This window comes from Oncorhynchus nerka, linkage group LG2 (assembly GCF_034236695.1).
Source record: "Oncorhynchus nerka isolate Pitt River linkage group LG2, Oner_Uvic_2.0, whole genome shotgun sequence".
In the NCBI taxonomy this organism is placed as follows: Eukaryota; Metazoa; Chordata; class Actinopteri; order Salmoniformes; family Salmonidae; genus Oncorhynchus; species Oncorhynchus nerka.
The window spans coordinates 13,522,643-13,547,929 of record NC_088397.1 but is presented as its reverse complement, the minus strand read 5'-3'; the positions used below and the strand labels follow the sequence as shown (position 1 = coordinate 13,547,929).

The following is a 25,287-nucleotide window of genomic DNA, read 5'->3' as shown; positions in this document are numbered from 1 at the left end:
GTGTAGGTAGGTAGGTAGGTACAGTAGGTATCCTGTAGGTAGAAGTAGGTATAGGTAGGTAGGTAGGTACAGTAGGTATCCTGTAGGTAGATTGGTACAGTAGGTATCCTGTAGGTACAGTACTTATAGGTAGGTAGGTAGGTACAGTAGGTATCCTGTAGGTAGAAGTAGGTGTAGGTAGGTAGGTAGGTACAGTAGGTATCCTGTAGGTAGAAGTAGGTGTAGGTAGGTAGGTAGGTACAGTAGGTATCCTGTAGGTAGAAGTAGGTGTAGGTAGGTGGGTAGGTACAGTAGGTATCCTGTAGGTAAAAGTAGGTGTAGGTAGGGTAGGTACAGTAGGTATCCTGTAGGTAGAAGTAGGTGTAGGTAGGTGGGTAGGTACAGTAGGTAGGGTAGGTAGGTATGTAGGTACAGTAGGTATCCTGTAGGTAGTAGGTGGTAGGTAGGTAGGTAGGTAGGTAGGTACAGTAGGTATCAGGTATCCTGTAGGTAGAAGTAGGTGTAGGTAGGTAGGTAGGTACAGTAGGTATCCTGTAGGTAGAAGTAGGTGTAGGTAGGTAGGTAGGTATCCAGTAGGTATCCTGTAGGTAAAAGTAGGTATAGGTAGGTAGGTAGGTACAGTAGGTATCCTGTAGGTAGAAGTAGGTGTAGGTAGGTAGGTAGGTACAGTAGGTATACTGTAGGTAAAAGTAGGTATAGGTAGGTAGGTAGGTACAGTAGGTATCCTGTAGGTAAAAGTAGGTATAGGTAGGTAGGTAGGTACAGTAGGTATCCTGTAGGTAAAAGTAGGTATAGGTAGGTAGGTAGGTACAGTAGGTATCCTGTAGGTAGAAGTAGGTATAGGTAGGTAGGTAGGTACAGTAGGTATCCTGTAGGTAGATTGGTACAGTAGGTATCCTGTAGGTACAGTACTTATAGGTAGGTAGGTACAGTAGGTATCCTGTAGGTACAGTAGGTGTAGGTAGGTAGATACAGTAGGTATCCTGTATGTAGAAGTAGGTGTAGGTAGGTAGGTAGGTACAGTAGGTATCCTGTAGGTAGAAGTAGGTATAGGTAGGTAGGTAGGTACAGTAGGTATCCTGTAGGTAGATTGGTACAGTAGGTATCCTGTAGGTACAGTACTTATAGGTAGGTAGGTAGGTACAGTAGGTATCCTGTAGGTAGAAGTAGGTGTAGGTAGGTAGGTAGGTACAGTAGGTATCCTGTAGGTAGAAGTAGGTGTAGGTAGGTAGGTAGGTACAGTAGGTATCCTGTAGGTAGAAGTAGGTGTAGGTAGGTGGGTAGGTACAGTAGGTATCCTGTAGGTAAAAGTAGGTGTAGGTAGGTATGTAGGTACAGTAGGTATCCTGTAGGTAGAAGTAGGTGTAGGTAGGTGGGTAGGTACAGTAGGTATCCTGTAGGTAAAAGTAGGTGTAGGTAGGTATGTAGGTACAGTAGGTATCCTGTAGGTAGAAGTAGTGTAGGTAGGTAGGTATCCTGTAGGTAAAAGGTACAGTAGGTAGGTACAGTAGGTATCCTGTAGGTAGAAGTAGGTGTAGGTAGGTAGGTAGGTACAGTAGGTATCCTGTAGGTAGAAGTAGGTGTAGGTAGGTAGGTAGGTACAGTAGGTATCCTGTAGGTAAAAGTAGGTATAGGTAGGTAGGTAGGTACAGTAGGTATCCTGTAGGTAGAAGTAGTGTAGGTAGGTAGGTAGGTAGGTACAGTAGGTATCCTGTAGGTAAAAGTAGGTATAGGTAGGTAGGTAGGTACAGTAGGTATCCTGTAGAAGTAGGTAGGTAGGTAGGTAGGTAGGTACAGTAGGTATCCTGTAGGTAAAAGTAGGTATAGGTAGGTAGGTAGGTACAGTAGGTATCCTGTAGGTAGAAGTAGGTGTAGGTAGGTAGGTAGGTACAGTAGGTATCCTGTAGGTAGAAGTAGGTATAGGTAGGTAGGTAGGTACAGTAGGTATCCTGTAGGTAGAAGTAGGTGTAGGTAGGTAGGTAGGTACAGTAGGTATCCTGTAGGTAGAAGTAGGTATAGGTAGGTAGGTAGGTACAGTAGGTATCCTGTAGGTAGAAGTAGGTGTAGGTAGGTAGGTAGGTACAGTAGGTATCCTGTAGGTAGAAGTAGGTATAGGTAGGTAGGTAGGTACAGTAGGTATCCTGTAGGTAGATACAGTAGGTATCCTGTATGTAGAAGTAGGTGTAGGTATAGGTAGGTACAGTAGGCATCCTGTAGGTAGAAGTAGGTATAGGTAGGTAGGTAGGTACAGTAGGTATCATGTAGGTAGATTGGTACAGTATGTATCCTGTAGGTACAGTACTTATAGGTAGGTAGGTACAGTAGGTATCCTGTAGGTACAGTAGGTGTAGGTAGATTGGTACAGTAGGTATCCTGTAGGTACAGTACTTATAGGTAGGTAGGTACAGTAGGTATCCTGTAGGTACAGTAGGTGTAGGTAGGTAGATACAGTAGGTATCCTGTATGTAGAAGTAGGTGTAGGTATAGGTAGGTACAGTAGGCATCCTGTAGGTAGAAGTAGGTATAGGTAGGTAGGTAGGTACAGGTAGGTAGGTAGGTAGGTAGGTACAGTAGGTGTAGGTAGGTAGGTACAGTAGGTATCCTGAAGGTAAAAGTAGGTGTAGGTATAGGTAGGTACAGTAGGCATCCTGTAGGTAGAAGTAGGTATAGGTAGGTAGGTAGGTACAGTAGGTATCCTGTAGGTAGAAGTAGGTATAGGTAGGTAGGTAGGTACAGTAGGTATCCTGTAGGTACAGTACTTATAGGTAGGTAGGTACAGTAGGTATCCTGTAGGTACAGTAGGTGTAGGTAGGTAGATACAGTAGGTATCCTGTATGTAGAAGTAGGTGTAGGTATAGGTAGGTACAGTAGGCATCCTGTAGGTAGAAGTAGGTATAGGTAGGTAGGTAGGTACAGGTAGGTAGGTAGGTACAGTAGGTGTAGGTAGGTAGGTACCCTGTAGGTAAAAGTAGGTGTAGGTATAGGTAGGTACAGTAGGCATCCTGTAGGTAGAAGTAGGTATAGGTAGGTAGGTAGGTACAGTAGGTATCCTGTAGGTAGAAGTAGGTATAGGTAGGTAGGTAGGTACAGTAGGTATCCTGTAGGTAGATTGGTACAGTAGGTATCCTGTAGGTACAGTACTTATAGGTAGGTAGGTACAGTAGGTATCCTGTAGGTACAGTAGGTGTAGGTAGGTAGGTACAGTAGGTATCCTGTAGGTAAAAGTAGGTGTAGGTATAGGTAGGTACAGTAGGCATCCTGTAGGTAGAAGTAGGTATAGGTAGGTAGGTAGGTATAGTAGGTATCCTGTAGGTAGATTGGTACAGTAGGTATCCTGTAGGTACAGTACTTATAGGTAGGTAGGTACAGTAGGTATCCTGTAGGTACAGTAGGTGTAGGTAGGTAGATACAGTAGGTATCCTGTATGTAGAAGTAGGTGTAGGTAGGTAGGTAGGTACAGTAGGTATCCTGTAGGTAGAAGTAGGTATAGGTAGGTAGGTAGGTACAGTAGGTATCCTGTAGGTAGATTGGTACAGTAGGTATCCTGTAGGTACAGTACTTATAGGTAGGTAGGTAGGTACAGTAGGTATCCTGTAGGTAGAAGTAGGTGTAGGTAGGTAGGTAGGTACAGTAGGTATCCTGTAGGTAGAAGTAGGTGTAGGTAGGTAGGTAGGTACAGTAGGTATCCTGTAGGTAGAAGTAGGTGTAGGTAGGTGGGTAGGTACAGTAGGTATCCTGTAGGTAAAAGTAGGTGTAGGTAGGTATGTAGGTACAGTAGGTATCCTGTAGGTAGAAGTATGTGTAGGTAGGTAGGTAGGTACAGTAGGTAGGTACAGTAGGTATCCTGTAGGTAGAAGTAGGTGTAGGTAGGTAGGTAGGTACAGTAGGTATCCTGTAGGTAGAAGTAGGTGTAGGTAGGTAGGTAGGTACAGTAGGTATCCTGTAGGTAAAAGTAGGTATAGGTAGGTAGGTAGGTACAGTAGGTATCCTGTAGGTAGAAGTAGGTGTAGGTAGGTAGGTAGGTACAGTAGGTATCCTGTAGGTAAAAGTAGGTATAGGTAGGTAGGTAGGTACAGTAGGTATCCTGTAGGTAAAAGTAGGTATAGGTAGGTAGGTAGGTACAGTAGGTATCCTGTAGGTAAAAGTAGGTATAGGTAGGTAGGTAGGTACAGTAGGTATCCTGTAGGTAGAAGTAGGTGTAGGTAGGTAGGTAGGTACAGTAGGTATCCTGTAGGTAGAAGTAGGTATAGGTAGGTAGGTAGGTACAGTAGGTATCCTGTAGGTAGAAGTAGGTGTAGGTAGGTATGTAGGTACAGTAGGTATCCTGTAGGTAGAAGTATGTGTAGGTAGGTAGGTAGGTACAGTAGGTAGGTACAGTAGGTATCCTGTAGGTAGAAGTAGGTGTAGGTAGGTAGGTAGGTACAGTAGGTATCCTGTAGGTAGAAGTAGGTGTAGGTAGGTAGGTAGGTACAGTAGGTATCCTGTAGGTAAAAGTAGGTATCCTGGTGTAGGAAGTAGGTAGGTATAGGTAGGGTACAGTAGGTATCCTGTAGGTAGAAGTAGGTGTAGGTAGGTAGGTAGGTACAGTAGGTAGGTAAAGGTATCCTGTAGGTAGTAGGTAGGTAGGTAGGTAGGTACAGTAGGTATCCTGTAGGTAAAAGTAGGTGTAGGTAGGTAGGTAGGTACAGTAGGTATCCTGTAGGTAAAAGTAGGTATAGGTAGGTAGGTAGGTACAGTAGGTATCCTGTAGGTAGAAGTAGGTGTAGGTAGGTAGGTAGGGTACAGTAGGTATCCTGTAGGTAGGTAGGTATAGGTAGGTAGGTAGGTACAGTAGGTATCCTGTAGGTACAGTAGGTATCCTGTAGGTAAAAGTAGGTATAGGTAGGTAGGTAGGTAGGTACAGTAGGTATCCTGTAGGTAGAAGTAGGTGTAGGTAGGTAGGTAGGTACAGTAGGTATCCTGTAGGTAGAAGTAGGTATAGGTAGGTAGGTAGGTACAGTAGGTATCCTGTAGGGTAGAGGTGGTACAGTAGGTATCCTGTAGGTACAGTAGGTGTAGGTAGGTAGATACAGTAGGTATCCTGTATGTAGAAGTAGGTGTAGGTATAGGTAGGTACAGTAGGCATCCTGTAGGTAGAAGTAGGTATAGGTAGGTAGGTAGGTACAGGTAGGTAGGTAGGTACAGTAGGTGTAGGTAGGTGTACAGTAGGTATCCTGTAGGGTAGGTAGGTAGGTAGGTAGGTACAGTAGGTATCCTAGGTAGTGGTAGAGTAGGTATCCTGTAGGGTACAGTACTTATAGGTAGGTAGGTACAGTAGGTATCCTGTAGGTACAGTAGATGTAGGTAGGTAGGAGGTACAGTAGGTATCCTGTAGGTAGAAGTAGGTGTAGGTATAGGTAGGTACAGTAGGCATCCTGTAGGTAGAAGTAGGTATAGGTAGGTAGGTAGGTACAGGTAGGTAGGTCCTAGGTAGGTAGGTAGGTAGGTGTAGGTAGGTAGGTACAGTAGGTATCCTGTAGGTAAATGTGTAGGTAGGTAGGTGTAGGTAGGTAGGTAGGTACAGTAGGCATCCTGTAGGTAGAAGTAGGTAGGTAGGTAGGTAGGTAGGTACAGTAGGTATCCTGTAGGTAGAAGTAGTGTAGGTAGGTAGGTAGGTACAGTAGGTATCCTGTAGGTAAAAGTAGGTAGGTAGGTAGGTAGGTACAGTAGGTATCCTGTAGGTGAAGTAGGTGTAGGTAGGTAGGCAGGTACAGGTATCCTGTAGGTAAAAGTAGGTATAGGTAGGTAGGTAGGTACAGTAGGTATCCTGTAGGTAAAAGTAGGTATAGGTAGGTAGGTAGGTACAGTAGGTATCCTGTAGGTATAGGTAGGTAGGTAGGTACAGTAGGTATCCTGTAGGTAAAGTAGGTGTAGGTAGGTAGGTAGGTACAGTAGGTATCCTGTAGGTAGAAGTAGGTGTAGGTAGGTAGGTAGGTACAGTAGGTATCCTGTAGGTAGAAGTAGGTATAGGTAGGTAGGTAGGTACAGTAGGTATCCTGTAGGTAAAAGTAGGTGTATGGGTAGGTAGGTAGGTACAGTAGGTATCCTGTAGGTAAAAGTAGGTAGGTAGGTAGGTAGGTAGGTACAGTAGGTATCCTGTAGGTAGAAGTAGGTGTAGGTAGGTAGGTAGGTACAGTAGGTATCCTGTAGGTAGAAGTAGGTGTAGGTAGGTAGGTAGGTACAGTAGGTATCCTGTAGGTAAAAGTAGGTATAGGTAGGTAGGTAGGTACAGTAGGTATCCTGTAGGTAGAAGTAGGTGTAGGTAGGTAGGTAGGTACAGTAGGTATCCTGTAGGTAAAAGTAGGTATAGGTAGGTAGGTAGGTACAGTAGGTATCCTGTAGGTAAAAGTAGGTATAGGTAGGTAGGTAGGTACAGTAGGTATCCTGTAGGTAAAAGTAGGTATAGGTAGGTAGGTAGGTACAGTAGGTATCCTGTAGGTAGAAGTAGGTGTAGGTAGGTAGGTAGGTACAGTAGGTATCCTGTAGGTAGAAGTAGGTATAGGTAGGTAGGTAGGTACAGTAGGTATCCTGTAGGTAGAAGTAGGTGTAGGTAGGTATGTAGGTACAGTAGGTATCCTGTAGGTAGAAGTATGTGTAGGTAGGTAGGTAGGTACAGTAGGTAGGTACAGTAGGTATCCTGTAGGTAGAAGTAGGTGTAGGTAGGTAGGTAGGTACAGTAGGTATCCTGTAGGTAGAAGTAGGTGTAGGTAGGTAGGTAGGTACAGTAGGTATCCTGTAGGTAAAAGTAGGTATAGGTAGGTAGGTAGGTACAGTAGGTATCCTGTAGGTAGAAGTAGGTGTAGGTAGGTAGGTAGGTACAGTAGGTATCCTGTAGGTAAAAGTAGGTATAGGTAGGTAGGTAGGTACAGTAGGTATCCTGTAGGTAAAAGTAGGTATAGGTAGGTAGGTAGGTACAGTAGGTATCCTGTAGGTAAAAGTAGGTATAGGTAGGTAGGTAGGTACAGTAGGTATCCTGTAGGTAGAAGTAGGTGTAGGTAGGTAGGTAGGTACAGTAGGTATCCTGTAGGTAGAAGTAGGTATAGGTAGGTAGGTAGGTACAGTAGGTATCCTGTAGGTAGAAGTAGGTGTAGGTAGGTAGGTAGGTACAGTAGGTATCCTGTAGGTAGAAGTAGGTATAGGTAGGTAGGTAGGTAGGTACAGTAGGTATCCTGTAGGTAGAAGTAGGTGTAGGTAGGTAGGTAGGTACAGTAGGTATCCTGTAGGTAGAAGTAGGTATAGGTAGGTAGGTAGGTACAGTAGGTATCCTGTAGGTAGATTGGTACAGTAGGTATCCTGTAGGTACAGTAGGTGTAGGTAGGTAGATACAGTAGGTATACTGTATGTAGAAGTAGGTGTAGGTATAGGTAGGTACAGTAGGCATCCTGTAGGTAGAAGTAGGTATAGGTAGGTAGGTAGGTACAGGTAGGTAGGTAGGTACAGTAGGTGTAGGTAGGTAGGTACAGTAGGTATCCTGTAGGTAAAAGTAGGTAGGTAGGTAGGTAGGTACAGTAGGTATCCTGTAGGTAGAAGTAGGTATAGGTAGGTAGGTAGGTAGGTAGGTACAGTAGGTATCCTGTAGGTAGATTGGTAGATTAGGTATCCTGTAGGTACAGTACTTATAGGTAGGTAGGTATAGTAGGTATCCTGTAGGTACAGTAGATGTAGGTAGGTAGATACAATAGGTATCCTGTATGTAGAAGTAGGTGTAGGTATAGGTAGGTACAGTAGGCATCCTGTAGGTAGAAGTAGGTATAGGTAGGTAGGTAGGTACAGGTAGGTAGGTAGGTAGGTAGGTAGGTACAGTAGGTGTAGGTAGGTAGGTACAGTAGGTATCCTGTAGGTAAAAGTAGGTATAGGTAGGTAGGTAGGTACAGTAGGTATCCTGTAGGTAGAAGTAGGTATAGGTAGGTAGGTAGGTACAGTAGGTATCCTGTAGGTAGAAGTAGGTATAGGTAGGTAGGTAGGTACAGTAGGTATCATGTAGGTAGATTGGTACAGTATGTATCCTGTAGGTACAGTACTTATAGGTAGGTAGGTACAGTAGGTATCCTGTAGGTACAGTAGGTGTAGGTAGATTGGTACAGTAGGTATCCTGTAGGTACAGTACTTATAGGTAGGTAGGTACAGTAGGTATCCTGTAGGTACAGTAGGTGTAGGTAGGTAGATACAGTAGGTATCCTGTATGTAGAAGTAGGTGTAGGTATAGGTAGGTACAGTAGGCATCCTGTAGGTAGAAGTAGGTATAGGTAGGTAGGTAGGTACAGGTAGGTAGGTAGGTAGGTAGGTAGGTAGGTAGGTAGGTAGGTAGGTACAGTAGGTATCCTGTAGGTAAAAGTAGGTGTAGGTATAGGTAGGTACAGTAGGCATCCTGTAGGTAGAAGTAGGTATAGGTAGGTAGGTACAGTAGGTATCCTGTAGGTAGAAGTAGGTATAGGTAGGTAGGTAGGTAGGTACAGTAGGTATCCTGTAGGTAAAAGTAGGTGTAGGTATAGGTAGGTACAGTAGGCATCCTGTAGGTAGAAGTAGGTATAGGTAGGTAGGTAGGTACAGTGGGTATCCTGTAGGTAAAAGTAGGTGTAGGTATAGGTCGGTACAGTAGGCATCCTGTAGGTAGAAGTAGGCATAGGTAGGTAGGTAGGTACAGGTAGGTAGGTAGGTAGGTACAGTAGGTGTAGGTAGGTAGGTACAGTAGGCATACTGTAGGTAGAAGTACACCGCTGGTCAAAAGTTTTAGATCACCTACCCATTCAAGGGTTTTTCTTTATTTTTACTGTTTTCTACATTGTAGAATAATAATGAAGACGTCAAAACTATGAAATAACAAATATAGAAACATGTAGTAACCAAAAAAGTGTTACACAAATAAAAATATATTTGAGATTTGAGATTCTCCAAATAGCCAATCTTTGCCTTTATGACAGCTTTGCACACTCTTGGCATTCTCTCAACCAGCTTCACCTGGAATGCTTTTCCAACAGTCTTCAATGAGTTCCCATATATGCTGAGCACTTGTAGGCTGCTTTTCCTTCACTCTACAGTCCGACTCATCCCAAACCATCTCAATTTGATTGAGGTCGAGTGATTGTGGAGGCCAGGTTATCTGATGCAGCACTCCATCACTCTCCTTCTTGGTAAAATAGCCCTTACACAGCCTGGAGGTGTGTTGGGTTATAGCCCTGTTGAAAAACAAATGATAGTCCCACTAAGCCCAAACCAGATGCGATGGCGTATCACTGTAGAATGCTGTGGTAGCCATGCTGGTTAGGTGTGTCACCAGAAAAGCACCCCCACACCATAACACCTCCTCCTCCATGCTTTACGGTGGGAAATACATTGGGCGGCAGGGTAGCCTAGTTGTTAGAGCGTTGGACTATTAACCGGAAGTTTGCAAGTTCAAATCCCCGAGCTGACAAGGTACATATATGCCTGAACAGGCAGTTAACCCACTGTTCCTAGGTCGTCATTGAAAATAAGAATTTGTTCTTAACTGACTTACCTAGTTAAATAAAGGTTATTTATAAAAAACATATGCTGAGATCTGTTCACCCGCATCTCACAAAGATACAGCTGTTGGAACCAAAAATCTCAAATTTGCACTCCCAACCAAAGGACAAGTTTCCACCAGTCTAATGTCCATTGCTTATGTTTCTTGGACCAAGCAAGTCTTTTCTTATTATTGGTGTTTTTAGCAGTGGTTTCTTTGCAGCAATTTGACCATGAAGGCCTGATTCACACAGTTTCCTCTGAACAGTTGATGTTGAGATGTGTCTGTTACTTGAACTCTATGAAGCATTTATTTGGGCTTCAATTTCTGTGGTTGGTAACTCTAATGAACTTATCCTCTGCAGCAGAAGTAACTCTGGGTCTTCCATTCCTGTAGAGATCCTCATGAGAGCCAGTTTCATCATAGCGCTTGATAGTTTTTACGACTGCACTTAAGAAAACATCCAATGTTCCGTATTGTCTGAAATTCACGTCTTAAAGTAATGATGGACTGTCATTTCTCTTTGCTTATTTGAGCTGTTCTTGCCATAATATGGACTTGGTCTTTTACCAAATAGGGCTATCTTCTGTCTACCCCCCTAACTCTGGGTCTTCCTTTCCTGTGTCGATCCTCATGAGAGTCAACCCTACCTTGTCACAACACAACTGATTGGCTCAAACTCATTAAGAAGGAAAGAAATTCCACAAATTATCTTTTAACATGGCACACCTATTAATTGAAATGCATTCCAGGTGACTCTCTCATGAAGCTGGTTGAGAGAATGCCAAGAGTGTGCAACGCTGTCATCAAGGCAAAGGGTGGCTATTTAACACTTTTTTGGTTACAACATGATTCCATGTGTGTTATTTCATAGTTTTGATGTCTTCACTATTATTCTACAATGTAGATACTCGTAAAAAAAATAAAGAAAACCCTTGAATGAGTAGGTGTTCTAAAACTTTTGACCGGTAGTATAGGTAGGTAGGTAGGTAGGTAGGTAGGTAGGTAGGAAGTTAGGTAGGTATACTGTAGGTAGAAGTAGGTATAGTGAGGTAGGTACGCATGTAGCTAGGTATACTGTAGGTAGAAGTAGGTATAGGTAGGTAGGTAGGCAGGTATAGGTAGGTAGGCATACTGTACTGTAGGTATAGGTAGGTAGGTACTGTAGGTAGGTAGTTAGGTGACTTACGGAGCAGCCATCCTCCAGGACAGTGTATCTGAGGCGGGAGTTGCCCTGAACCTTGACCTCCTGTCCGTTGGAGCCCTTGAGGATCAGAGCCTTCTTCAGGTTGCCTGTGGCTCCGTCATTCACGGCCACGCTGTTCTTGCAGTGGTAGGTGACATTCTGGACCCCCTCCTTAGAAAGCAGGCGGATCAGCCTAATCTGAATGGTTACGGCGTTGGGCAGCTCCTCCTTGTTGCCGTAGCTAAACTGGAATCAGAAGTTTATTGAAAAAAAGTATTTCACAGGGACACTATTGTACAATAATTAGCATTTCAGTTTTTACATCAATGTTAGAGAAATACACCTGGAAGTGTAACAGTTTTTCACAAACATCTCCAGCTATTTTTCTGACAGAAAGAAGTCTTCCATTGCTATATAATCAAGGCAGCAGAGGATGTATGTTTTTAAAGCAGTATTGTGCTTGGTGAATTTATTCTACAGTATGGTAGCTGGTTTATTCATAGAAGCAGTTGGCCGCTTTAGAGGTATCCACAGTGTAAAGCTATCCTCTATATACTACTTGCGTTCATTGAATAGACATCGGGTATATTTTATATACTCACTTTAGTTCCTCCATTCATATTTGCTCCAAACCAGACAGGTTTGCTGGCAGTGGGAGTGGATTTGGTCCACCATGTTTTGCGAGGGATGCTGGCTGAGATGGGGTGGGCTGAGATGCAGGTCTCACCAGTCTCCATGTTGCAGAACACCTTGATAACATCCTTGGTACTGCCCTGGTTGGGGTCCAGCCAGTAGTCTCCTGGATATGGAAAGACCAAGTATCAGATCATACAGTAGATACATATCAGCTACCTCATCATCCATTAGACACACGGACTCCACTTGTCAATAAAGTTAATATCACCTAACGAGTATATCCATCCATTAATTAATCTATAACACCCTAACTACGTCGCAGCAAATCAAAAGCTTGAGTAAAGAATAGGCAAGACAAAAAGCAGGTAAAAACAAGAGAAGAAGACAATCTGTGGTGAAAAGTGGACATACTGGTCTTTTGAGTAGTTAAAAACTAGAGAAGAAGACACAGTCTGTGGTGAAAAGTGGACCTACCGGTCTTTTGAGTAGTTAAAAACTAGAGAAGAAGACAGTCTGTGGTGAAAAGTGGACCTACCGGTCATTTTAAGGGGGTGGCACTGCTTGATGTCCTGGCAGGTTTTGGCGGGGTTGGCCTGGCTGCCATCGGGACACTTCATGTTCTGCAGGTTTCCACTGAGGCTCTTCAGCGTGATCTGGATGCTCTGGTCTGCCCCGAGGATGGTCGAGGCATTATTGGGACGCGCCTCATCGTCGTTGAACTCTGGAGGGGGATGGGGGCCAGAGTCGTCCCAGTTGGACTCTGGAGGAGGTTGAGGGGGGGCTGATTCATCCCCGTTAAACTCTGGGGGTGGAGGTGGTCCATCCTGGTCCTCGCCGTAGTCGTAGTCAAAGGAGCTGCTGAAGCCGAACATATCAGCCCCAGCAGTGGGAGGGCCAGGCGTCCCTGGGGGACCAGGGGGACCAGCATCCCCAGGAGGCCCCTGGGAAAGAGGAGAGAAGTCAAGAAACATGTATGTTACTGTCCTTTGATATGCCATGTCTGCTTGTTGACTTTCTTTGCTTTAGAAACACTGAATGTGTCACAGGTATGACTTATCTGCATTAGAAACACTGAATGTGTCACAGGTATGACTTATTTGCATTAGAAACACTGAATGTGTCACAGGTATGACTTATTTGCATTAGAAACATTGAATGTGTCACAGGTATGACTTATTTGCGTGCTTAATCTAACAAGCAATTCAATTGGAGAAGCAATTTATCAACACCCAAAGCCTGGTTTGTTCTGACATCCATTTGAAAGTCATAGCGGATCCAACCAGCATAATGACAACAGAACCACTAGTCTCTAACGTCTCACCTGAGGTCCGATGTCTCCACTGGTTCCTCTTGATCCAGGAGATCCCATGGGCCCGGTCAGCCCGATTTGTCCATCACCTCCTGCGGGGCCAACCACACCAGGGGGCCCCTGATGAGAAACACAATAGGATTTATAAAGGGAAACAAACAGCACACACAAATGGACCATTATACTGAGGCATTGACAGCTTATTCAGTGTACTTACTCTGTGTCCAGTAGGTCCTACAATTCCTCGAGCTCCAACATCCCCAGATTGTCCCTACAAACAGAAGGCCATTGATTAACCTGTTATTGGCTGACATAATTAATAATAAAAGCATTTCATTGACTTTGCCAAGTTAATAAGATTTTCCATAAATTAAATGACAGATTATGCCTTTTAATGGTGCTTGGGCAGTTTTTACTCACAGTTGTCCCAGGTAAGCCTTGCAATCCAGTGAAGCCTCTGTGGCCTTTCTGCCCTCTCTCTCCTTGGTCTCCTTTGGCTCCCCTGTCTCCCTGTGGCCCTTGAGGCCCCTAGGATAAAAAAAAAAAATGACATGAACATTTGCTGTAAATTACTGTGAGCAGATTTATCCAGATCAACACATTTACATTACATTTAAGTCATTTAGCAGACGCTCTTATCCAGAGCGACTTACAAATTGGTGCTTTCACCTTATGACATCCAGTGGAACAGCCACTTTACAATAGTGCATCTAAGTCTTTTAGGGGGGGGGGTGAGAAGGATTACTTTATCCTATCCTAGGTATTCCTTAAATAGGTGGGGTTTCAGGTGTCTCCGGAAGGTGGTGATTGACTCCGCTGTCCTGGCGTCGTGAGGGAGTTTGTTCCACCATTGGGGGGCCAGAGCAGCGAACAGTTTTGACTGGGCTGAGCGGGAACTGTACTTCCTCAGTGGTAGGGAGGCGAGCAGGCCAGAGGTGGATGAACGCAGTGCCCTTGTTTGGGTGTAGGGCCTGATCAGAGCCTGGAGGTACTGAGGTGCCGTTCCCCTCACAGCTCCGTAGGCAAGCACCATGGTCTTGTAGCGGATGCGAGCTTCAACTGGAAGCCAGTGGAGAGAGCGGAGGAGCGGGGTGACGTGAGAGAACTTGGGAAGGTTGAACACCAGACGGGCTGCGGTGTTCTGGATGAGTTGTAGGGGTTTAATGGCACAGGCAGGGAGCCCAGCCAACAGCGAGTTGCAGTAATCCAGACGGGAGATGACAAGTGCCTGGATTAGGACCTGCGCCGCTTCCTGTGTGAGGCAGGGTCGTACTCTGCGGATGTTGTAGAGCATGAACCTACAGGAACGGGCCACCGCCTTGATGTTAGTTGAGAACGACAGGGTGTTGTCCAGGATCACGCCAAGGTTCTTAGCGCTCTGGGAGGAGGACACGATGGAGTTGTCAACCGTGATGGCGAGATCATGGAACGGGCAGTCCTTCCCCGGGAGGAAGAGCAGCTCCGTCTCATTGAGACTAATACAACATGGGTTTACTGGTCTGTCAATAGATACAGGTTCCTGTGTCAGTACAGTAGCATAGGTCCATGTTAATGCTGGACACCAATATTGAGAATTCAATATGATTTCGATATCGTTTGATATTGATATCGATATGAGCAAGGCATATCGTGATAGCGGTTCTGTAGGCACAGAACCCTCTCACAGGCTCTTTAGTATACTTCACTGCCTGTTGATGGGCGATCAAGTCGTCAATGACTCCAACCCCCCAAGCCATAGACTATGGCTACTACTATGGCTACTACTACGACTTCTCTGCTGCCGCACGGCAAGAGACACTGGTGCATCAAGTCTGAAACCAACAGGCTCTTGAACAGCTTCTATCCCCAAGCAATACGACTGATAAATAGCTAACAAAATAGCTACACAGACAATCTGAGTTAACTCTGTATCTTTATTGACCTTTTATTTAAATCTTTCCACTGTCTGACACACTCACACTCACTGTCACTCCAACACACACTCACACTCACTGTCACTCCAACACACACTCATACTCACTCCAACACACACTCACACTCACTGTCACTCCAACACACACTCACACTCACTCCAACACACACTCACACTCACTGTCACTCCAACACATACTCACACTCACTGTCACTCCAACACACACTCACTGTCACTCCAACACACACTCACACTCACTGTCACTCCAACACACACTCACACTCACTGACTTTTTAAATATTTCCTGTATACAGTATAGTATGCTTACTTACTTTATTGTGTATATCATATTTGTTATTCTTATTTCTTGTGTGTGTTTTTTCCCCTAGTAATACATTGTTATTGATTATTGCACTGTTGAGTTTGCAAGACAGACTTTTCACTGCATGCGACAAAACTTGGAACGGGCTTCCCATTGTATTCAAACTGGTTGGGTAGGTTAGGACCACGGGCATTCACACCTGAGCCAATGGGCAATCAGCAAACAGGTGTCTGAACTTTACAAAGCCTTGGAAGTGCAATGTTATTCAACTGTTTCGATGCTATTCATTCAAACCGATATGATACCAATATTGGTTCGGGAAAAAGTAAACAGATTTTGCATATCACTAGTTTATACAGTATGTACTAATCAACAGGCATACTACTACCACTAGTAGTGTACTCTACTTCATCAACAGGCATAATACTACCACTAGTAGTGTACTCTACCTCATCAACAGGCATACTACTACCACTAGTAGTGTACTCTACTTCATCAACAGGTATACTACTACCACTAGTAGTGTACTCTACTTCATCAACAAGTATACCACTACCACTAGTAGTGTACTCTACTTCATCAACAGGCATACTACTACCACTAGTAGTGTACTTATTTCATAGGAAATGTAAGAGAGGTGTTCTTACCAGCTTCCCCCGGATCCCTGATTGTCCCTGGGGTCCTGGAGGCCCTCTAGCACCCTAGTGTTGAAAAACAAAAAAACAATGTCAAGGGAAATCAAATCAAACAACCTGAAATGAGTTTACTACTGCCAACTTTGTCACATCTACTCAGATTATGACAGCTCTTAACCCTGAAACATTACATTTTTACATTTAGTCATTTAGCCGACTCCCTTATCCAGAGAAGACAGGAGTGAGTTACAGTAGTGAGTTACAGTAGTGAGTTACAGTAGTGAGTGCAGACATTTTCGTACTGGGTTTTGACCTCAAACACTGTAGACTCCTATGACCTCTAACGCCATAAGGGTCTACAGTCATGTCTCAAGCCTAGAAGGCTCTGAACGTTGGTGTGGCAAATCTCTGCGATGGCATTGTGGCAATGTCCAGATTACTCACATTGTCTCCTCTCTTCCCAGGGACTCCAGAGGTGCCGACTGGACCAACAGAGCCATGAAGCCCAGGAGTTCCAACAAGACCCTCAGCACCAGGATTCCCTCTATCTCCCTACAGACAGACAGACAGACAGACAGACAGACAGACAGACAGACAGACAGACAGACAGACAGACAGACAGACAGACAGACAGACAGACAGACAGACAGACAGACAGACAGACAGACAGACAGACAGATAGACAGACAGACAGACAGACAGACAGACAGACAGACAGACAGAACGACAGGCAGACACATTTTCTGGTGAAATGGTTTGATCATACATTTCCATAAAGTTTCTTGTCCATCTGTAGTTGTGTCTTACCCTGGCTCCTATAAGTCCATCCTTGCCAGGTACCCCATCAGACCCAGCATTCCCCTGTAAAGACAAATTGCTGCATTAAGTTTACCTGTGCTGTATAGTACAGTATCCTTCTGTTACAGTAAAGACCTGCTTTTCAGGGGAACTATTATAATTCCCACATGAATGAAAGGTGTGTATGTGAGTATGTTTTAATCCACAGTTAGTTTTAATGGATATGTGTTCACTGAACCCACAGACAGAACAGTCATGGGTCAATTAAGTGGAAACACATACCGTAAGACCAAGGTCCCCTCTTGGTCCGGTTGTCCCTGGTAACCCGACTGCACCGACAGCACCCTTGCCTCCCCGAGTTCCGGGGGCACCTGATTTTCCGGGTGCACCCTGGGAAAATAAGTGTGACATCACTGGTCAGGACACAAATGGAAAGTGTATGAGCGTCCTGTATATCTGACTGAGTCTTGGATTGGGACTCTGTTCAGTGGATAATGATACTACTCTCAAGGCTATAGAAATGAATGGTGAATGTGAACTTGAGTTCCATACATACAGCAGTACCGGGGGGCCCAACCATCCCGCTCTCTCCTCTGACTCCAGGTATGCCCACAACACCTCGCTGTCCTGAGATACCTGGTGGTCCCGCCGGCCCATCAGGGCCCTGTCAGAAACAAAGACCATCCCATTGGCCAATGGTAACTTCAGATATTTCCTAGTCTAGCAAAAGAAGTATAGAGTAATGGAGGGTGGCAGAGAAGTCTCGCTCTGTAAACCACTCTGAACGATACAGCTACATTTTTTACTTCTGTAACTCTCTCATATTTACCCCTGGTCCATCCTCTCCAGGCTCTCCCTTGTCTCCTGGGGCACCTGCTGGGCCCGGGGCCCCTCTCTCTCCTACACGCCCAGGGCCTCCATTCTCGCCTCTAATTCCCGGAGTACCTGCCTTCCCTGGGGTACCAATGTCTCCAGGCACCCCTACCTCACCCTGGAAGAGTGGAAAGACAACGTGAGTAATGGAATAACATATTTCACTGTATTGCTCTGTGTTCTATTGTTTATGAAATAATTTATTGGTGATTTCATAGGTATAAAGTGATTTGATTGGTTGATAGTAGGATTAACTCACAACGGAGCCTGCTGGACCAACTCCCCCAGGGAATCCTGGGAAACCAGACCCACCCTGAAAATGAGATGAAATTCTTATCAGAAAATATCAACATACTGTACTACATATTCAGTGAATTCCCTGGAAAAGCATTCCTACTCTGTGCTGAGTAGCCATGATCAGGTCTATTTCTACAGTAAATACCATGGGGAAGTGTTTCTATGAATGCCCCAGCCTTTATACGTCACCCTCAGTACGACTCACTCACCGCGGCCCCTTGTGTTCCTCTGGCCCCCTTTAGTCCAGTCACACCATCAGGACCCTGGGAACCAAGTTTACCAGCTGTTCCCTGGAGTCCCTGTGCTCCAGCCTCACCCTTCTGACCCCTCTCTCCTGGTTCACCTTTGACCCCGGGTTGCCCATCGGGACCCTGCAACGAGTCGGACACAATGACCATGATTACTGGGCAGATTCATCGCCATGCAAAACGACTTCCAAGTCTCACCATGGGTATAGTTACTATGTGGTTATATGGAAATGGTTATTAACTTTGACCATTACTGAAATGTTTATTCAACATTATACAGGAGGATGTTTGCAGCGCAATCTGTTCAGACAACACCTGTAACAACACCAAGCCAAGGTTGACTAATTAACAGAACACCAAGAGACACAATACAACAGGGAAGGCGCCTGTCATTGCTGACACTATTGGGCGTGACAGATCCCCACATTGTTTGAAAGCCACTCACAGGAGACCCAGGGAATCCTACTGCACCGGTTGGACCAGGCTCCCCAGAAGCTCCCTATAACAGATGTTGGGTCAGAGGTCAGTACAGAGGTATATGAGAACTATTAACAGTATATTGCAATTGTCTTTTTTTACTATGGGACAATTGTACACAATATAACTTACAGTATTTCACGTGTGTCAATAATTTTACAAAATGAATCGCAGTACTTACGGCCACTGCTCTCGCTCCTCGACGTCCAGGGGGCCCTTTAGGGCCGGCCTCTCCCTAAAACAAACAAATATAATATATTGTCTGGGTATCTGTGGTAGGCACTGAGGCCTTAATATGGTGAGGTGTTCTCTGCTACAGTGTATGTTCATCTAGTCTGTCTGTCTAAGTGCTGTTGGTGACTGTATGCTGGATGCTCCTTTAGGGTCTAGGCAGGGTTACTGTTATTAAAGCACTATGTGACAACTGATGATGTAAAGAGGCCTTCATGAATACATTTGAGTGAGTGAGTGAGTGAGTGAGTGAGTGAGTGAGTGAGTGAGTGAGTGAGTGAGTGAGTGAGTGAGTGAGTGAGTGAGTGAGTGAGTGAGTGAGTGAGTGAGTGAGTGAGTGAGTGAGTGAGTGCTTTACCTTATCACCATTGAGCCCAATGCCTCCTGTTGGTCCAACTGGACCAGGAAGTCCCTTCAAATGAAAAACAAACAGGATTTCAAATATTCGACAACTTGCTGTGAACAACTTACTATAGTTGTGAAACCAATGAAACTAGAAGGTGCATCAAAAGGTGACTACACTCAACCCAGGGCCTAAAGCTGGTTATGATGACGTCACTACATGTTGACATATCATTCAACTTGAACCTAACAGAATTTTGTTATGGGTGACATTTTAAGATGTTATTTTTGCTTAAACCCTTGATGTAATCCATTTAGGTGACTCCGAAAGGTATGTGTAGACATGTATGTGTAAGGTAACACTCACCCCGGGCCCGTCGTTTCCAGCAGTACCCTCGGTTCCTTTCTCACCAACTGAACCCTAAGGAGAGAAGAGGGGTCAGCAGAACAGGACTGCAGAATGAACCCACCCAGTTATAACATGGAATACACCACTCTGAAGGGTGACAACTTGTACTTCCTTCTAGTGTCTTGGACTCTGGAGGTACTTTGTGTACTTAACCAAGTGATATTTTCCCCTCCAACACAGATACTTACCACATCTCCTTTAGGACCAGGAGAACCAGGGATACCCCTCTCCCCGGGCATCCCCTGCAGGCCTGCAGCTCCTATGTCCCCAACAGTTCCTTTAGTTCCAGACCCCCCCTGGGGGAAGAACACACACAGAAACAACTCTCATACCATGTTTGTGGGAAATAACATGGATATATGAGGCCATCATTACATTGTTAATCTGCATTAGGCCTCCATCGTGGAAGAGATATCATTTGACAACCTGGTTAAATGACTGAATGAATAAAGACACAAATCAATAAATCAATATTTGAAAGTGATGTGCTATAGTACTTACCTTTGGTCCCTCTGGTCCTGGCCCTCCTGAAATACCTTTGGGCCCCGGTAGACCGTTAGTTCCCACATCACCTCTCTCTCCTGGGATGCCCCGCTCACCCTACCATACAATCACCCACTGGTCAGCTACAAACAACTTCTTTACAGCACTGTATGTTATTAATGTTATCGTATCACATGATCTGGATTTGAAGCTTTTTCCAGAAATGAGAAATAGACCAAAAATGAAAGCAGTGTCTGAGGATGGTGATGGACCATCTGACATAAAAAAAGGGGACAGTTTGATGAATAAGCTTTACATAAAGACCAGGTCATGTGACAGGATTAACAAAAACACAGTGCCCTAGTTACAAACCTTATTTTACTAGTGAAGATTAGGACTGAACTCAAACAAAACCTCATTGGGAAAAAAACTGCATTTTGCCACATGATAGGTTTCCATTATGTATTAGGTCATTGTACTTCTGTATTGAAAAATATCAATATGATTATGATTTCAGTTGGAAGATGCATTTTCTCTGCAGAGGGGCAGGGTTACTTTCCCTTATTGAGAGTTGTATTCAAATGGGCATCAAATGAATAGATAAATCAGCTATGAAGATGGCTTACCCTTGGCCCTGTGAGACCAGCAGCCCCTCCCTCTCCAGCGATACCCTGGGAATGACAATACCAAACACATTTCATCAACACAACAGACAGGCTGTTTCAATCCCCTCTTCCACCTTCCTTACTGTCCAATCCCCTCTTCCACCTTCCTTTACTGTCCAATCCCCTCTTCCACCTTCCTTTACTGTCCAATCCCCTCTTCCACCTTCCTTACTGTCCAATCCCCTCTTCCACCTTCCTTACTGTCCAATCCCCTCTTCCACCTTCCTTACTGTCCAATCCCCTCTTCCACCTTCCTTACTGTCCAATCCCCTCTTCCACCTTCCTTACAATCCCCTCTTCCAATCCAATCCCCTCTTCCACCTTCCTTACTGTCCAATCCCCTCTTCCACCTTCCTTACTGTCCAATCCCCTCTTCCACCTTCCTTACTGTCCAATCCCCTTCCCTGACACACTTCCTGTATGTATACTTATGCTACATTTTTATGATCTTCCACTTATTATTTTCGTATTCTTATCTTTTACTATTTCTTATTGTTGTCACATTGTCGAGAGGGAACCTGCAAGTAAGCATTTCGTTGGACTGTGTATACCATATGTATCATGGGCATACAACAAATCAACTTGAACTTGTTTACACAGGCAGCGTAATTTGGATCTTTTTCCACTAATTGGTCTTTTGACCAATCAGATCATACATTTTGCCAAGAAGCAGTTTGACGTTTATGGGCCAGATCGAAAGTCAAAATTGGCGATATATTCGAGAAAAAGGTATGAAAACAAAAATGGTCTTAATTTAAGGTTAGGCAAAAGGTTAGCATTGTGGTTAAGGTTAGGTTTAAAATCTGATTTTATGACTTTGTGGCTGTGCCAGCAAGTGACTACACTGCAGAGCTGCCTCCAGAACATGAGTCATCCCAATAAATGCCAACCTGCTATCAATAATATGGTTAAAGATCAGAATTGGCCTTCCTGTGTAAATGCAGCATTAAATAACCCTGAAACGTTGATGAACGTTCGATGTAATACATGTATCACTAGTCACTTTAAACACTGCCACTTTATATCATGTTTACATACTCATCTCATATGTATATACTGTACTCTATACCATCTACTGCATCTTGCCTATGCCGTTCGGCCATCGCTCATCCATATATTTATATGTACATATTCTTATTCATTCCTTTACACTTGTGTGTATAATGTGGTTGTTGTGAAATTGTTATATATTACTGCATGGTCGGAACTAGAAGCACAAGCATTTCGCTACACTCGCATTAACATCTGCTAACCATGTTTAATGTGACCAATCAAATTTAATTTGATTTGAACCTGATAGTAGTGTTGTATATCTATAACTCAAGTCAAAAACATGTTACATTTCTAGATTCTTACTGTAGATAATGAATGGACTGTGTGTCGTTATGTTGGCAGACTCATGACTGGTTAATATGTGCCTTTGCTTGGTCCATTGCAGGAAAAGGCACACATACCCAGTCATGAGTCTATCAACATAACAACGTTTAGTTCATTATCTAAAGAAATCATCTATTGTTGAAATGTAAGATAAATAAGCTGTAAACAAATCAACTGTAAAATAGAGGTTATCACAGTCGGGCGTGATGTCATACCGTACCTCAGCACCTGGTTTCCCAGACTCTCCAGGTGGACCAGCAGACCCAGGTAGACCCTGAAATACATCACACCATTATAGCTCTCATTTCCTCATTTCATTGATTAGTACTATCACTAGTCTCTATCCTAGTAAATACAAGGTCAATAAATCCCATGTCAAACAGCATACCTGGAAGCCATTCATACCAGGAGGTCCTTGCTCTCCTCTCTTCCCTGCAACTCCCTAAAAGAAGTCAGGTATGGACAGGAAAACCAGCAACAGTTTAAGCTTACCATAACCCCATACAGTATTTAAAGTTTAAACTGTGTCGGTATGTATTGTTTAATTGAAACGTATTAATCAGATACTTACTGCTGGACCAGCAGTGCCACCAGCGCCCATCTCTCCGGCTTTCCCATTAACCCCCTGTATGAGAAACAGTCCTCAGTGGTCAGTGTGTACGATGAGGTACTACAGCAGAGATCTACCAGCTTACAATGGGAGAAAGCATAGAATGGAAACTGAAAATGTTTTATTTAAGCATTAAGGCCCGAGAGGGTGTGGTACATGGCCAATATACCACGGCTAAGAGCTGTTCTTAGGCACGGTGCAAGGCGGAGTGCCTGGAGACAGCCCTTAGCCGTAGTATATTGGCCATATACCACAAACCCCCAGGGTGCCTTATTGCTATTATAAACTGGTTACCAATGTAATTAGAGCAGTAAAAATAAATGTTTTGTCATACCCGTGGTATACAGTCTGATATACCACGGCTGTCAGCCAATCAGCATTCAGGGCTCAAACCACCCAGTTTATATTTGGAAATGAACCAGTTTGAGGGGCAGTTCCACCACCTACAAAATCATATTTGAACCCCTGATGAGTGTAGTGTACTTACCCTCTGTCCTGCAACACCTGGGGTCCCCACTTCTCCTGCCTTACCAGGGTCTCCCTGTGAGGACAAATTAACAATGATCCACAATCAATAACATGTCAATGTTTCCCTCTTCCTATATCATATAAGTAGCATTCCAGTGTCTCTCCTGACATTGTATGGTCCCTGGAAGACGCATTCAAACAACTACACTATTTCATTCATCATTCTAAATGTGATGGGTTTAATGGAGCTGCTTCTACTGTATGTTGTGGAAAGGAACACACACACACTCACATGATCTTCATAAAGTGGTGGGTTACTCACAGTAAAGCCTTTTGGTCCAACTACACCCATGGTTCCAGCTAGACCTCTGGTACCATCTGACCCTGCTGGACCTGGTCCCCCATCCTCTCCTCCTCCTCCCTGAGAGAGGGAGGGAGGGAGGGAGAGACAGACACAGAGGTATGTTCACATTTGGCCTGTCTATAGATAAGAACATGTATTACACACTCCCCTGCGTATTTAATATGTTTCTGAACACTTCTACATTAATGTGGATGCTGCCATGATTACAGATAATCATGAATGAATCATGAATAATGATGAGTGAGAAATCTACAGACACACAAATATCATAACACCCCCCCAATGCTATACTATTGTAATGATGAGAGGTTAGGATGTTTTGGGGCCTGATCTTTGTGCATCTGAAACTTTCTTACTCATCATTCATTCAGGATTATCCATAATCATGGTAGCATCCACATTTAGTGTTCAGAAACATTATATTCTTATTTACAGTAAAGGTGACTCCAAAATGACATAATACATTATTTACCATTCATTTCTATTGGGCATAAAATAATCTCAAACACAACCAAAACAAACTGTAAATGCATCCAACAAGACTGTAGCGTCTGGGATCGGTACATCCGAACATCACACCTGTAGGACAGGATGGCATCAACAACTGCCAGAGTTACACCAGGAACGCACAATCCCTCCATCAGTGCTCAGACTGTCCACAATAGGCTGAGAGAGGCTGGACTGAGGGCGTGTAGGCCTGTTGTAAGGCAGATCCTCACCAGACATCACCGGCAACAACGTCGCCTATGGGCACAAACCCACCATCCTTGGACCAGACAGGACTGGCAAAAAGTGCTCTTCACTGATGAGTCGCAGTTTTGTCTTATCAGGGTGATGATCGGATCAATTTGGAAGTGGAGGGTCCATTATGGTCTGAGGCGGTGTGTCACAGCATCATCGGACTGAGCTTGTTGTCATTGCAGGCAATCTCAACGCTGCGTGTTACAGGGTAGACATCCTCCTCCCTCATGTGGTACCCTTCCTGCAGGCTCATCCTGACATGACCCTCCAGAATGACAATGCCACCAGCCTTACTGCTCATTCTGTGCGTGATTTTCTGCAAAACAGGAATATTAGTGTTCTGCCATGGCCAGCGAAGAGCCCAGATCTCAATCCCATTGAGCATGTCTGGGACCTGTTGGATCAGACGGTGAGGGCTAGGGCCATTCCTCCCAGAAATGTCTGGGAACTTGCAGGTGCCTTGGTGGAAGAGTGGGGTAACATCTCACAGCAAGAACTGGCAAATCTGGTGCAGTCCATGAGGAGGAGATGCACTGCAGTACTTAATGCAGCTGGTGGCCACACCAGATACTGACTGTTACCTCTGCACCAATGTGTTGGAGGAAACACCCTGCACCTGGCAACCTTGGTTAGCGTGCACTGCGCCCGGCCCGCCACAGGAGTCGCTGGTGCGCGATGAGACAGGGATATTCCTACCGGCCAAGCCCTCCCTAACACGGACGACACTAGGCCAATTGTGCGTCGCCCCACAGACCTCCCGGTCGCAGCCGGTTACAACAGAGCCTGGGTGTGAACCCAGGGTCTCTGGTGGCACAGCTGGCGCTGCAGTACGGAACCACTGCGCCACCCGGGAGGCCCTGACTGTTACTTTTGATGTTGACCCCCCTTTTGTTCAGGGACACATTATTCCATTTCTGTTAGTCACATGTCTGTGGAACTTGTCCAGTTTATGTCTCAGTTGTTGAATCTTGTTATGTTCATACAAATATTTACACATGTTAAGTTTGCTGAAAATAAATGCAATTTACAGTGAGGGGAAGTTTTTTTGTTATTGCTGAGTTTACATATATATATATATATATACATATATATATATATATATATAGGGGTATATATATATATATATATATATATATATATATATATGGGTAGGGGAGTATATACAGTATATATATATATATTTCCTGACTCATATCCACACACCATTGGTCCTTGGTGTCCCTCAGGACCCTGGGAGCCGAGAAGACCCGACAGACCCTGAGGAAAGAAAAGGGAGGATTTTAATCAAATGTTTCATCTAGGATCAACATAAGCATGATGATCACCAAAAAGGAATATTCTTCTGTGATACAGAATGCTGACGAGAGGTAGAGGTGTGTTA

At 44.4% G+C, this 25,287-nt stretch overlaps 1 protein-coding gene and 1 long non-coding RNA gene across 3 annotated transcripts in view; one reads left to right on the top strand and one right to left on the bottom strand.

Annotated features, from left to right (window-relative positions):
• LOC115117109 (collagen alpha-2(V) chain-like) overlaps positions 1-25,287 on the bottom strand; it is a 61,771-nt gene that overhangs the window by 5,037 nt on the left and 31,447 nt on the right. For both annotated transcript variants that reach the window (XM_065023411.1, XM_065023415.1), the window contains exons 27-53: positions 25,110-25,163; positions 23,124-23,222; positions 22,821-22,874; positions 22,295-22,348; positions 22,112-22,165; positions 21,944-21,997; positions 20,308-20,352; positions 19,700-19,798; positions 19,387-19,494; positions 19,157-19,210; positions 18,806-18,859; positions 18,398-18,451; positions 18,185-18,238; positions 17,701-17,862; positions 17,454-17,507; positions 17,151-17,312; positions 16,878-16,985; positions 16,604-16,711; positions 16,331-16,384; positions 15,968-16,075; positions 15,536-15,589; positions 13,075-13,182; positions 12,872-12,925; positions 12,667-12,774; positions 11,881-12,286; positions 11,312-11,508; positions 10,713-10,955 (exon numbers count right to left, since the gene is read on the bottom strand). In XM_065023411.1, the coding sequence (XP_064879483.1) occupies positions 10,713-10,955; positions 11,312-11,508; positions 11,881-12,286; positions 12,667-12,774; positions 12,872-12,925; positions 13,075-13,182; positions 15,536-15,589; positions 15,968-16,075; positions 16,331-16,384; positions 16,604-16,711; positions 16,878-16,985; positions 17,151-17,312; positions 17,454-17,507; positions 17,701-17,862; positions 18,185-18,238; positions 18,398-18,451; positions 18,806-18,859; positions 19,157-19,210; positions 19,387-19,494; positions 19,700-19,798; positions 20,308-20,352; positions 21,944-21,997; positions 22,112-22,165; positions 22,295-22,348; positions 22,821-22,874; positions 23,124-23,222; positions 25,110-25,163 (2,763 nt within the window). The remainder of the gene's footprint in view (positions 1-10,712; positions 10,956-11,311; positions 11,509-11,880; positions 12,287-12,666; positions 12,775-12,871; positions 12,926-13,074; positions 13,183-15,535; positions 15,590-15,967; positions 16,076-16,330; positions 16,385-16,603; positions 16,712-16,877; positions 16,986-17,150; positions 17,313-17,453; positions 17,508-17,700; positions 17,863-18,184; positions 18,239-18,397; positions 18,452-18,805; positions 18,860-19,156; positions 19,211-19,386; positions 19,495-19,699; positions 19,799-20,307; positions 20,353-21,943; positions 21,998-22,111; positions 22,166-22,294; positions 22,349-22,820; positions 22,875-23,123; positions 23,223-25,109; positions 25,164-25,287) is intronic.
• LOC135573748 (uncharacterized) lies at positions 17,856-18,640 on the top strand. The gene is made up of 2 exons (XR_010464875.1): positions 17,856-17,942; positions 18,020-18,640. It is a non-coding gene; the product is annotated as an uncharacterized LOC135573748 (long non-coding RNA).